The 14,445-nt window shown below is 47.6% G+C and overlaps 1 protein-coding gene and 1 pseudogene across 1 annotated transcript in view; both read right to left on the bottom strand.

Annotated features, from left to right (window-relative positions):
* Positions 1-14,445, bottom strand: part of Ctnnbl1 (catenin beta like 1) — a 114,744-nt gene that overhangs the window by 82,861 nt on the left and 17,438 nt on the right. The window contains exons 3-5 of the mRNA XM_031372569.1: positions 12,591-12,688; positions 5,858-5,951; positions 3,205-3,296 (exon numbers count right to left, since the gene is read on the bottom strand). Of these exons, the coding sequence (XP_031228429.1) occupies positions 3,205-3,296; positions 5,858-5,951; positions 12,591-12,688 (284 nt within the window). The remainder of the gene's footprint in view (positions 1-3,204; positions 3,297-5,857; positions 5,952-12,590; positions 12,689-14,445) is intronic.
* On the bottom strand, positions 7-3,194 carry LOC116091295 (annotated as a pseudogene).

The raw sequence follows: 14,445 nt of genomic DNA, 5'->3' as shown, positions 1-14,445 counted from the left end.
TTAAATGATCTCTTCAATTTCTCCATACACAGGCAAAACTGTGTGCCGTTTAACTTACCAGAGCTTGCCAACTATCCAGAGAACACTTTTCCCCAAGCTGCTTAACCAGGAGGCCAGTTCATCTGGTGACCCCCAAGGACGTGGAGGTGAATGTGATGAACAGACTGTCCTCCGTCCGCACCTTCATTCACCACCATCCGATACCCACGCTTCAGGCCCAGAAATGCAGCACATTTCTTGCCAACAATCATTAAATGTCCTAAAAGACTTTCATCATCATCATCTGCTACAGAAATCTGGGATATATGCTTCTTGGGTATCACCAGAAAGTGTGTGAGGGGAAATTTCATGAAAAGCAAGACACCAGTCGTCCTCAAAGATGATCTTGGCGGGGATTTCTTTGTGGATGATCTTGCTGAAGATCGTGATGCCAGCGGGCTGGGACACTTGAGCCTTGGCAATCTCATCAGCCATTGCGGCCACTCACTGTCCTTTCCGAGCCACGAGCCATGGAGAGAGGAACCAGGGGAACTCGCGTACAGGGACTGCCGACTCACGCCGGGTCAGTCGGCCAGTGCCTCGGGAACCTGGTTTTTAAAGTCACTAGAGATCTTTGAACACAACTGCCGAAGGCCCTGGCTGCCAGGGTGGTCACAAGTTGAAGGCCCTTTCACACGGGTCTTCAGTTGCCTCGTGGGACCTCAGTGGTCCCCAGAAAGAAAACAGACCAGACAAGTGAAGGACCACTGGCTGCAGCCACCCAGTCCCAAGGGAGGGCAGACCCTAGGTCTACTCCACCAGGACTGTCTCTAAGGCTGATGTTGGTGAAGAATACAACATGCACTTTCTTGGCTTTGGGACCCAGAGAAAGCAGTCAAGAGTCATGGCTTCTCGCTGGCCTCCATCTTCAGCTTGGCTTGCTGCTTTTGTGCCGTTCCATGCATCACAGAGTTTTTCTAAGGACACTTGATTCCCAGTAAAATAACCAAATACCAATTTAAAGCTTAAATACTGGAAACCTTGAAAATGGTTATAGATTGCAACAAGATTCTTCCTGTCCTAAGGATTATACAAATTTCTGTGCCCTAAGGCAAAACTCAATAATAGCTTGCTAAAACAGCAAATGGAACTCAGACTAAACACCCGAAGGTCTCAATTTCTCTTATATAACCAACTCCAAAAAAAGAAAGAATGTACAAGAAAGGGGGGGGAGGAGAGGGAGAGGGAGAGAAAGAGAGACAGACCAAGCAAGCAAGGAATGCTGTTATGCTAATTTAAGCACCTGTCAAAGGACAGGCGAGTTTTGAAGAATGAGTCTCAAATTCCTTATTAAGTCCCAAGGACCTAAAACCCCATCCTGACTTCACAAAGACAAAGACCATTAGACTATTTTCTGTATGGTAACGTTGGGTGTACAAATTCCACCAGTAACCCAGATTCCTTTCCACTACCCCGCACTCCCTAGTGGATGGAAATCTAGAGGATAGAAGCACAAACTGAGTGCTGAGAAGTAGGTGGGAAAGGAACTGTACTCTGAACAAGTTCAGCTTAAGGCCAAAGACCACCCAGACTCAGAAGATGGCAAGATGGCAGCATATAAAGCAGCTACCTGCTGGATACAGGCTGAAGCAGGAAAAGGAGAGGGCTTGCAGGGGCTCAGTGCACTAGGCTCTGCCTGGAAAATGTGTCTATCTCTGCTGATAGCACCACTGGGCAGATTATCCTCTGATGTGTGTGTGTGTGTGTGTGTGTGTGTGTGTGTGTGTGTCTGTCTGTCTGTCTGTCTGTCTGTCTGTCTGTCTGTCTGTCTGTCTGTCTTATGGGGTTACATGAGAAGAGCTGGAGAAGACATATATATGTCTGGCTGCCTTCCCCTGAGGCCTGCTAAGACAAGGAGGGTGAACCTGACCTGACACACCCCAGACATTCTGGATAAGCCATGACTACTTCAAGAGTCATTCCTCCTTAAAGAAACCTCTCTTATCTTGCTATTGAGGACCTCCATAGTAGCCTTCCTATTACACACTTGGTCAAACTAATGGCTTTGCTCTTCTTTTCTCATTTACTCGATGGAATAGCACTAATTGTTAAAAAGATGGTGACTCTGTGTTAAGAAAGAGAATGGATCCAACAGAAATAAGAATAAAGGATACAAATATGAAGCTAAAAGAAATTAATACAAATGGTTGTCATTATTGTTGTTTTGATCAGGCTCTTATACAGCCCAGGCTGGCCTGCTTACTGTGTAGTTAAGGATGACTCTGAACTTCTGATCCTTCTGCCTCCACTCCCTAGGGCTGGGACTACAGGTGGGTACAGGCGTCATACCTTACTGGGCCACTTCCCCAAGCCCATGAATGGCTATTAAGCAACCAGAAGCCAATACACATTCTCTGATTTTAAAATATAAATTAAAGTACCATGGCATCATTGCTCGCTTCTAAGTGCACAAAAGCCTTAAGCATGATAATACCTGGTACTGCCGGGGGCAGCAGGGACCTTCTCATGCCAGCAGGGCAAACTTAACAGGCGACAATTTTACAACATCTACCTCAAATGCAAATACCCTCTGGCCTGGACATTCCACTTCTAGGTGTTTAACACACAGAAAAGCTAAGTGCACCAGAACAGTGCTTGGGTGTGATACTCACTATAAACTGCTTATAATAGGCAAAACTTAAAAGTGGAAGTTACCAAAATTAAAATTGAGAGCAAGGGATGTAGCTTAATTGATAGAGTGATGGCTGAGCACACACGAGGTCCTGGGTTCAATCCCCACCACTGCATAAATTGGGAAGGGAGGCACACACCTGTAATCCCAGCACTTGGAAAGTAGAGGCTAGAAGATCAGAAGTTCAAAGTCTCCTGAATTGCAGGCCAGCCTGGGCTACATGAATCCCTATTTCAAAAAAATAATAATATTGGTACTTCTATCCAATGGAACACTAGGCAATCATTAGTTCAGTAAAAAAAACAAATTGTATAAGAAAACATTATCTAATTCTCTTTATGTCAATATTCAACACTGTCTCCCATGTCTTGGGGATGGAGGTGAGGGGGATGGAGACAAGCAACAAAGCGGCCAGAGGTCCAGAAACTTCCCAAAGTAGACCGCACAGAGGGCTGACAGTCTCTATCAACACCCTGGTACCAGCCACAGCCAGAGTAGAGACATGTGGGTGGCAGGGCCACTGGCTCCCTTACCTTCAGCCTCTTCAACAGCCACTGCAAGAGTCCTTGCTGGGCAGCCTCTGTGCACATCTCCGGACGGAACTCGGCCATGTTCTCCACAATAGCTGAAAGAAACTGACACCAATCACTGGGGAGTGCGTCTCTGCTCCCGCTTGTGTCAAGCCTGATTCCGATGACAAGCACTTTAGCTTTTGTCCCACTTCCCTATATTCTCCCCTCCAGATGCTGTTGTCACTTTTAGATTAACCAGGGAGTTGCTATGTTTTTTTTTTCTTCAAGTTATGTTACAAGTAGAAGTCATAACTGAAAATGATGGAATTCGCAGAAGAGATTAGGGATGGGTTTTTATGCAAATAAGGGCGACTCCAGAGCAGAGCATGCTGATGGGTGCCTAGCAAGGCACACTCAGTCCCGAGGTCTGCAGCTAGGCAGGGCAGGGCAGAATCCCCTAGGGCCAGGAAGTCTCCGCACTCGCTTGCATGCGATGCGCTCTTGCTCTTTTTTCTCCCCCGCCCCTCTCTTGTTCTGAATCATGTGGAAACCAGGACACTGGCAGGGAGGTGAGCGTGATCTTCTTAATTGAGCACGCTAATGCGTGCAGAGGGGAAAGGCCATGCCAGCAGAGGTAGCTGCCGGGTATCGGGAAGCAAATAATTGCTCCTGCTATCTTCTACAACAGTCAAAGTGTGACTTAATAGGAAAATTAAAAGTTAGGAGGCAAAGGGAAAAAAGCTATTACATGCTATGATATCAAGAAGAAGGGCATTAAAAAAATCACCAGTGTCCTTACCACATCAAATGCTCTCCTTCCCTTCAAGACCCCCTTGCTTCCTATCTTAGAACAGGCCATTCTCACAAGGCAGATACTGTTCTGTGTTCCCTAAGCATAATATCCAGAAGGCGCTGCACCTGAATTCTGAAGAAGCAAGGGCTGCAGAAACCTTTGCTCTTTCACCCAGCCAGGCTCCTCATGGGCCACTGAAAGGAGATTGGACAGTCACTGAGGGAGGGGACACATGCTGACAGTGAGCAGCAGAGGGACTCAAGAGACCAAGCAGTCTCAATCAAGCACATGTTCATTTTTATCTTATTCTGTTCATACTTTACATGACCTCCTGTTACACACAGGAAACAAAGCTACACTTCCTGCCATGGTTCACAGGGTCTTCCAAACTCTGGACAGACTCACACCCGGATCTCACTGCCCTAACCCCACCTCCTGCCCTCATTTTCCAGAAGCACAGCCTTGACTTAGCCAAAGACAACCCCACTGACTCCTCACAGGCAAAGGGCCCCAGTCAGCTCCCTTGGCTCAAGGCCTTGGCTCCCAGTTCCTAGGATGCTCTTACTGACGCTAATTATAGCTCTTGTCACTGGCACTCCTTCCTCTGTTCTGGCCTTTCTAGTCAGACCACCTTGTATTAGCCATGCCTGACTCCTCCTGATCTGTCCTCGAGGAGGAGGTGGAGGAGGCATGAATCTGAGTGTGGTAGGTGCCTGAGCAGAGACCAGGCAAATCTTCCAGAGCTGTGCTTTCCCACCACACCAGGGCCTTTTTATGAACATCCAGCTAAGACTTTTGATAAGCTTTCCATGTTGCAAAATCCAGCATTAGCTGACAGATGGAAATGCCAACTTCTGCCTCTGCACTAGAGCCAGCCCCCCACTGCAGGCTGTTGTGTTCTCCTCTCGTACTCCCTGGGTGCCCATCTTCCCTCTTCTTTACAATAATCCACACTGAAGAGTCTAGAACTACAAGGGAGATCTGCAGTAAACACAGAGGAGCTGGGAGGGAAACTAATCTCATAGAAACTCCTGCTTTAGCTCGGCCTCCTTCATTGCTGGAGCTCAGCTTGCAAAGATGCCACCACTGGTTTAACACAATAACAGCCAGGGAGGAAGCGGCCTGCCCAAAGGTATGACTTTAAATAGACAACTGTGTGAAGGGAGAAACTGGAGAGATTTGAGGGAGAAGGAAAGAGAGGACTATAGAGGAAGCCACTGAAATGAACAGGACTCAGGGGCAGCAGAGTTGCTCGAAGTATTTTAACTCACTCAGCCCAGCTGTTTGTATGGAAGACAAGGAAGCACTGGCTCTTTTCAACGCAAATACCTTTCTGTAATGTCCACAGACGAGCAGACACCTGCAGCTCCACGGAGGAAGCAGGTGAGAGAAACTAACATGAGATCACCCACAAATTTAAAACTTAGCTTCCCAGGGAGGGGAGAACCCCACGAGGATTTCATCTTAACTTTTGGAGGCAAAGGCTTCTAAGGAGAGATGCTCATATTGCTCTTGCAAAGATTTGGGTTTACTTTCCAGCACCTACATCAGAAGGCCCACCATTTTTAACTCCAGCACAGGAGATCCAACAAGGATCTTCTGGCCTCCCAATGATGTGTAAACACTCCCCATACATATATACATAATTAAAAACAGTAAATCTTAAAATAAAATTTAGGAGACAGCATGTTTTCTCTTGGACGGGTACCTGCTTAGTGGATTACAGCTTTTATTGCCTATATGCCAAATCAAAGCTGTAATTATATGAAATGTACACATGAGTCTTCATTTTTTAAAAGGCAGTTTTGGAGTAAAACAAAACTTGGGGGAAAAAACCCAAAAAAAACCAAATTGGTTGTTGACTGGGTGCCAGTCCCTCACCTAGGGTGTTGTGGACGCCATCAGCCTCCTCCCTCACAGACTCATCCAGGCGCTCCAGATTCTGCACCAATAGTGCAACCACCTGCCCATCCACCTGCAGGAACAGGACGCAAAGGGAGAGAAGGTTATATCACAGGCAGTCCCCAAATGTCCCCATCCCTCTAGTCACAGCTCTCCATTCAAATGAACAAACTGAGTGCAGAACTGGCAGCCTGCAGTGCTCTCTCCACCCATGGCCTCTTCAAGGCACCCTGAGGTAAGGAAGCGGTCCTAACCGCTTCCTACCACTGTTAGTCCTGACCCAAGCCAGAGATGAGTGTCACAAAGGAAAACGGAGCGTTACAGAGCTGGTGAGTGCAAAGTTCTCATGGTCATTCTCCCACCTCCCCTCCCCCAAGCTCTCTGCCTCAGTAGAACCTTCACATGATGTAAAAACAGGGCACAAGGCATTTGGGTAAAACATGCTTCCAGCTCTTTCTTAATTCACACCTTTTGAGGTAGGTAGGAAACCCACAGTAGCTACAGAATACAACCAAGAGCACACATCTGCCAAGGAATGACACCAAAGTCAGGCTTCCTTCTAGAATCTTGAAGAGAGCTTTTCCCCCTTTATACTGCCATCTGTACACAGGTTCTGGGGGACTGCCTATGGGTAACCCCAGGGCATGCAGGGAAGGCAGGCAGGCAGGTAGGCAGGCAGGCCCTGGTTTTCTCTCCTGGGGAAAAGGAAGAGACTATTCAGCTAAGACAGCTGTGATCAGGCATCCGGCAAGACTTGCGTCCTGTGTACAGCTTCCCTCCGCCTTCCCAGTGCCTTGCTTGCCTTACACAGGAAATGAGGATAAAGAATTCTGCAGCAATCACAGGAAAATGTGGGGTGCTACTTTTGGTTAAAGGAGCAACTCAAAACGCCCAGGATCAAGTTGGCATCGAGCTTTATACTCACTCCATGACATTTACCTCACTGGTGAAGAAAAAGCCAAGTTCTTTGATAGCAAGCCCCTTACCTCATGGACCCTGGCACACTTCGAGGTCTTGAACAACACTGCACATAACAAATACCTGAGGGACCTTACCTCACCATATAAACTTAGGCATTCACTGTGTGCACCATGGCATGCTCTTGACAGTGTGCCATCTACCCTGACATAAGGCTTCCGACTCTCACAGAGCACACAACAAAGATTCAGAGAGGTTAGGTAGCCTGGCAGAGACACAGGGGCAGCAGTGAGCAACTCTATTACTTTGGTGAGAACAGAAAGACAGAAAGAAGGAAGGAGAGAGCAGTGAATGCGTCACTAACACTTTCGGAGCTGCACTCTACAGACCTGGTTTGACAGAGTCTAAGGATGACAGAAAGGAGAAGAAAGACAGATGTCAGATATGGCCTCCATTCTTTCTGGGTGAGACTTGGGGCAACATCTGGACATGAAGAAAACCTGGAAGTAGTGGCCTGTCTGCACACCCAGTTGCCAGTGAGCGGCGCTTTCTAAGCTCTCCCTTGTGCCTTGAGGAAGGAACTGGGACGAACCCCCTGGAGAGGAGCTGCTGCCAGAACTGGAAGGGTTGCAGCGGAAAATGAGCTGCTTTCCCCTTCTCCCAGGAGATACACAATCCTGCTCTCAAGTCTCATAGCCAATAAGAACATTAAAGTGTTTCCCTTAATAAACCGAAACATTTATGCATGGGAAAGAAAGCAGAAAACATCTAGGGGCGCAGACCATGCCACAACTTAGTTCCTCCTAAACCACCCTAACTGGCACATCTCCCTCAATTCTGAAGTGGCAAACGTCACAGCTCTGCTGGGCGGCACATGGCTGGTCGCTGCTACAGACTGCACGGCCGGCTTTGGCTTCGATGGATGGCCGCTTTATCTACATTATTTGTCTCTTTCCTTGAGTCTTAGTTATGCTTGCCATCTCTGCTGTCTGGAAACTGGCAGGATGGTGGTGGTGAGCAGCACTTAAATCCTAGAGCCAAGTGGATATGGATGGTGGGTGTCTGGCTGGAGGAAAGTCTTTTTTCTTGTTACAGAAATCTAACTTCTAACAGGCAGACTTTTTAAGCTTGCAAAGTGTGAAACTCAATGTTTAGTTGGGTTAGATACAATTTTATCTGATTGCAGGAGGGCCAAGAGCAGTCAAAATACATTTAGCTCAGAAAACCCTTAGGAACGTATTTGTATTATGCATGGCTCTGGAGTCGGCTAGTAAGGAGCGTAAATTAGCATTCTGCCTACTTCCTCCAGCCTCGGGCCTACCTTCAATTTTCTGGATCTGTGACCAAGTCTGAAACTAAAAACAAATCCTGCTTGGGGATTAAAGCACCAGCCAGAGCAGCCCTGGCCTGGAAATGAGGACTGTCTGAGGCCTGGCAGTTCCTGATAAGTCTGGTTATTTCTGCTTGTTAGCAGGTCCCCAAACAGCAGGTCTCACTCAGAGGAGGTTCGAGGGCATGATCAGACATCTTTTTCCACTTGACCAAAGAGGAAGGCTATAAGAGAAAAGGAGGAAATAGGGAAGCAGACAGCTGAGAGGGTCTGAAGAGGATTTCTTTTCTACCCGGCTCACTCTATGACACTCCAGAGCTAGATTGGAGTTCTTCCACCCACAATGCATTTCAGAAATGTCATGTTTAAAAAAATAAAATAACCCCCAAACATGTGGAAGGAATCTTGACCAAATAAGTTTTGAAAGTCCTAGTGCTAAAAGCAGGCCTACCTCTTGAGACATGAGCCTCCATTCCTGCCCTCCCACTCTTCACCAACAGCTGCCTGTACAGTTGTTCTAAACATCTAGACAGATACTCGCCAATCACATGCCTACAGTCTGCCCATGCAGGCAATCTCAGAGGCCTACAGGACACAGAACCAGCCCCCCCCCCTCCCCACCAAGTAGCTCCTCTCATTTTCCCTGGTGTCAAGCTCATTCTCACCTTATCTCCTCCCTGGCCTACCCTGCTCTTGGCCATTTTGAATGGCTGGCTTCTTCTTGTACCCATAACTCAGGCCTCTCTACAGAACCAGGTCTAACCAGACCTCCACACACTCAGCCATTCCATTTTCATCCATGACCTGCATGACCGCGACACACTATGGTGGTTTATCTATTTCCCCATTTCTTGTCCCACCCTCTGAAAGCAGAGACCCATCAGTCATACTGAGAGCTACAAGTACCCAGTTTCTAGGACCAAAAACAAGTCAGCAGGAAGTGAGCATCAAGTGAATGAAGACCTGGTAAGTTTTGCTTTAGGGCAGAAAGGAGAGAGCATGAATGGAAGTAAGAAGGCCAGGAGGCAGAGGCTGACAGGTGATAAGCAGCAGGAGACCCTCAGCTTGGCTATGCCTAGGCAGCACAAATCAAGCAGCACACCAGACCAAGGCAGGCCATAGCTGGGCTCAGGACTGGGCATTTGAGAAAGGCTGACTGAGGGCAAGGATGGGTGTGGCAGGGAGTCCCCAGGCTCTCTATATCCAAGGTACATTGCTCAAGTCTACAGAAGATGCGGGTCCCAGGCAGCTTCATGCCTCAGCCATTCTTTACCCTGCTCTGATATGACTCCTCCACACAGTCTGAAATTCTGTGACACTTGGCCCCAGAGATGACCAGTCCTATTCTTCATCCCACAGAGCCTCTCAACATCCTGGCCTGTATCCTCATTACTGTTTTCCTTTAAACGAAACTTCCATCTTTGGATAGCTTATTTAGACCCAAGTCATCCAAATATTTACAAATAATTACTGAAAATGCTTTCTGAAACATTTTCAAACTGAAATCTGTTTAAGTTCAACAAACATCCACAAACATGTCACCATATGGCAGATGATGCTTATCACCATCACCTGACATTTATAGATTGCTGGATCTCCACCAGTCTTGGAAAACAGCCAGGAAGTAGTGGGTGCCCTAAAGATCTCTAAATACATACTGACGCCTCACAGTTATACTTTGTGACAAACACTCAAAACACAACATGGAAGGTAAAGTAACCTTCACGGGGCACACAGTGAGTGGCAGAGCTGCAGCCCTGACCAGTCCCCCAGTAGGACTACAACTTGGGAAAGACAAACTGGTCCACAGAAGCTATAATCCAATGTGTCAAGTTCTCAGGTCTCTGCTGTGGAGATGAGATGAAAAGGCTCCAAAGCGAAGAGCTGAGGCTGGAGGAGGCTTGACAGGAAGAAATGAAGGGTCCCAGAAAGCCCAGGGAGGCACTCACTGCAGGCCATCTGCTGTCTGGTCACCTCACTCAGGAACCACATGTCTGTGGAGGGGTGAGCCAGGGAATTCTCACCAATGCAATAAACCTCACATCTATGATCTCTAGAGAAGTCCATCTTCCAGGCTCCTAAATTGATTTGTTCCAAAGCACAAATACTCCCTTTGTGTATACAGAACAGCAATGAATGTGATCCAAAATTTAAAACCCCAAAGATTCCCAAGAATGCCAGGACAGCACTTTGCTCACAAATGTGCTACTCTATTGCTGGGACTTTCAACTGGGAAAAAGACCAAGGCAATAACTGCAAACTGCATGCCATAATAAATCCTGTCACATGCCCTCTAGCCTCTGCTCCAGTGAGTCCAGGTCTCCAATATTGGCCCCAAATTAAAACTATGAAGACAACTCAACCCTTGTAATATGAGAATACTTATCAAACTTCCTCCTCAATGTGGCACGAGGGCGAGATAAACGAAGCCTGCTCTGCAGCTCGGCCCACCGATATTTACTGACAGCTTCTGAGTGGTAGCAGACAAACAAATAACATACTGGACTCCAGAATGCTCGGTGTCTGTGATTCACAAAAGCCCCACCAGGATAAAGCCGTAAGACCCAAAATCTTAAGATAATATAATCATAAAAAGTCCCAAACAAACAGGAAATCGTGCACGGCAGCTACCTAACGGCTCCCAAGACTGAGGAGGAACTGGTCCCTTCCAGACAGACAATAAAATCTGCAAGATGCAGCCTTTGTTGGTGGGCTTGGCAACACGGAGACACAAAGGGGGCTTTTGTGCGAGCTGCTGCTTCTATGTAGGTTCACAGCAGCCGCCTGGCTGGCTGTTCCCCTCTCATCATCTCCATTCACACAGGCAAAGGATGGTAATTAAAACCAGTCCAGGGACTAGGCAGGAAGGCGCGCACGGGGCCACTGTAATTAACCTCTGAAAGGTAAGACTGCACAAATGACATCGTGGAGAGACAGTGCAGGAGGGAGTGCCACAGCCTTGCGACAAATGCTCCTCAAAACAAAGGCTACCCTGGCAGAATCCTTCCCTTTCTGTACAGCGAGTGGTTCTAAGGAAAAATAAAGGTCTCAAAGCCCATGAAAGTGGCAGCTCACTCTAGGAAGGAGCCTGAAAGGAAAACAGCCATAGAAATTTCATGCTAGCAGCACTGGGCCCTGCTGGACTTCAGCTGGGCTCAGAGAGAGTCCTTCATCTCCAAAGGGTTCACAATCCCTCCACTTACACCACATCAGCAATGAGCTCAATGTGGGGGAAGACATAGAGCGGAGAACCTGAAGAGAAGGGGTAGGCTGTGCTGCAGAGGCGTCTCCTAGGCACTGGAGTTCCCAGGCCAGCTACCTTGATCCCGCAGGCCTGTGGGTAGGGCCAGAAGGCAGCTTAATGTGCCTACAATGAATGGCAGCAGTGGCTTCTAAGAAATTGCAGATTGCTCAGAAAGTGGCCCTTGCCACCATTCTTATCAGAGAGAAGAGGCAGGAGAGGGTAAAAGGAAAGGGAGGCCCAGAGTCCCTAGCACTGAACAGAATGAACTGCCATCAAAATTAGGGTAAGAGGCTAGACCAGATCTGCCTCCCCCACTGGCTAGCTGTAGTGCCTCTTCAGTCTAGAGGCCTCTCTCATCAGGTAGGGATCAGAGCATGCAAGCAAGCTTTTGCTTCAGTGGACACAGGCTGAGGGGCCCAGCAGGAGGAGGCCATAACTCTGGGCTTTCTCCTACGTCACACTGGGACCTGGTGAACAGGGGTTGCCTTGGTGCAGCCTGGGTAACTGCTAAGAAGTGAGTGATGTCTGAGGCTTTGCCTTGGCTTCACATATATGGTGATGCAAATCTTTAATTCAAACACAGAGGAAGCAAAGGCAGGCAGAGATCTTGTGAGTTCAGATCTCTGAGAGTTTGAGGCCAGCCTAGTCTACAAATCAAGTTCTAGGCTACCCAGGGTTACACAGTGAGACCTTCCCTGTAACAAACAAACTAAGCATGGGACGCAGTTCTCGCCTACAAGAGAGCTCAGGTTTGCTCTTCGTTTCTAACATTCCCCCAGTCTCCCTGACGACCCATCTTGTGTACAGTAAGTAACAGTATCCATCTTCACTGCAATTATAAAGCTCAAGACAGAAAGCAAACATCGGTGAGTTCTCTCTATCAAAAGGTTAGTAGCAAGCCAGCGAGTGAGGGAAAGACACAGAATCAGAGAAGAGAGACAGCAGAGATGCTGTTTCGCCTCTCTTGGGCCTCGGCTTCCAGGAGGACATGGTGAGGAATAAGCAGGGATAAGGGCAGGAGAAAAGTCCTGCCTAGAGTACTTAGTAGGCACTGGGCTCCTCTATTCTCTTCCCTCAGTCCACAGAAGAAAGCACTCCAGCAGCTGCATTTCTGCACACCTCTATCCCGCCTCAACCCGGCATTCTACGGATACCACTTGAGCACAGTGGCAAGGTCAACACATCACAATCCCACACAACCTGGAGCATGAGCTACTTACCAGGGCATCGATGAGAACTTCTGCTCCTTCTTCACTCTCGTGGAGGGTGTCTATGTCTGTCAGTTCCTGAAGGAGATCAACCACAGCGATGGACACATGTGATGAGCGTTAAGGAAATTCTATGCACATTGAGGCCCTGCTGACATCTTGTTCCGTTTTTTGGCTCCCCCTGGGTCACTGGCCACCATCTTTAACACTCTCAGGTTTCACTATTGTCCTTCTCCCATCAGTGGGTCTCAGTGAATGTGGCTGAAATGATTCACTTTAACTCAGTTTGCAGGTCTACTGTGTTTTCATAATTTCCAAGCTTTAAACAGATCATCTGGGGAAGCTGCATTTCCAGCTCTTTACCCTTCTCTCCTAACTTCAACTCTCAAGATGCAGCATGATCGGACCTCACCAGCAAAGACAGGACAGGTAACTGTGCCTCGCCAGAGACCAGGGCAGGATGAAATTGCTGGGCAATGTAAAGGAAAGGGTTTCCACAGGGCAGCAGTGAGCCCCAGCCGCACTCCCTTGATCCTTACAAAGAAAGTGAGCAATGGGGCTGGAAAGACCGTAAGTGTTAGGTGTGTGTTAGGAGTGTGTCGGGAGTGTAAGTGCTTAGGTGTACAAATGTTAGGAGAGCAAGTGTCAGGAGTATAAGTGCTTAGGTGTATAAATGTTAGGAGTGTAAGTGTTAGGAGTATATGTGTTAAGAGTACGTGTGTTAGGGGTGTAAGTGCTTAGGTGTGTAAGTGTCAGGAGTGTGTTAGGAGTATATGTTAGGGGTGTAAGTGTTAGGTGTGTTTTAGGAGTGTAAGTGCTTAGGAGTTCATACTGTTCTTACACAGGACCCAAGTTTAGTTCCCAGCACCTACATCAAGTAACTCATAACTCCTGTAACTCCAGCTGCTCCAGAGGATCCAATGCACTCCTGGCTTCCACATGCACATACACACATGCAACCCTCCCCGAAAGACCTAATTAAAGTAATTGTTTTTAATGTGTACAATGGAACTGAAACATGAGGAAAAAGAGAGTGAAGTTTAAGCAAAAGGAGGGGAAAGAGTGATTTTGAAACTAGAAGGCAGAACTAAGCTTTTGTTCCCTAAAAAAACCAAACTTTTCTCTGTCTCTTTCTTCTCCCTCATATAACCTGCAGTTACTGAATGTCCCTGATTAATAAAGCACCACAAAGTGGTAAAGACAATCCATTCATGGCTCTGGTCCTCAGTCTCCTCGTCTGTGGAAGGATAATCACAGACATTTTAAGTCTCGTACCTCAGGCAATAAGTAACACGTATCAAACAAGGACATAGACCAGGAACTGTGCACATAACCTGAGTGAGGAGATGTGGGGATGGCTTCCTGAAAGGACACTGGCTAGAAACCAGGCAGTGAGAAAGATGGGGTAAGCTAGGGAGCAAAAGCACAGATGCTTGAGTTCACCAAAGCACGGAAGGGAGAGAGCGGAGGGCTAGGGGCAAGTTCTAACTTGGTGAAGAAAAGGCTGCATAAATGGGCTGGAGAGAACGGCTCGATGTTATGAGAAGTTGCTGCGCAATCACAAGGATCTGGGTTCAGGTCCTAGTACTGACATAAAAAGCCCAGGTGTTGGGGTGGAAGGGAGACAGGGGGCTAATGGGGATGGCTAGCCATCAGCTTAGCTCAAGCTTCAGTAAAAGCCCTGAACAAGGAACAAGGGGAGAGGAACAGAGCAGGACACCCAACATCCTTCTGTGGTCTCCATGAATGCATTCGCAGGTGTGTCCTGGAACTTTCTGTAGATCGGGCTGCCCTTGAACTCATATAGATCCACCTGCTTCTGCCTTCTAAGTGCTGGGATTAAAGATGTATGCTACCACAGCACAAT

Source organism: Mastomys coucha, unplaced genomic scaffold, assembly GCF_008632895.1.
Source record: "Mastomys coucha isolate ucsf_1 unplaced genomic scaffold, UCSF_Mcou_1 pScaffold15, whole genome shotgun sequence".
NCBI lineage: Eukaryota > Metazoa > Chordata > Mammalia > Rodentia > Muridae > Mastomys > Mastomys coucha.
The sequence above is the reverse complement of the archived record's forward strand: the minus strand, read 5'-3'. Positions and strand labels throughout refer to the sequence as shown.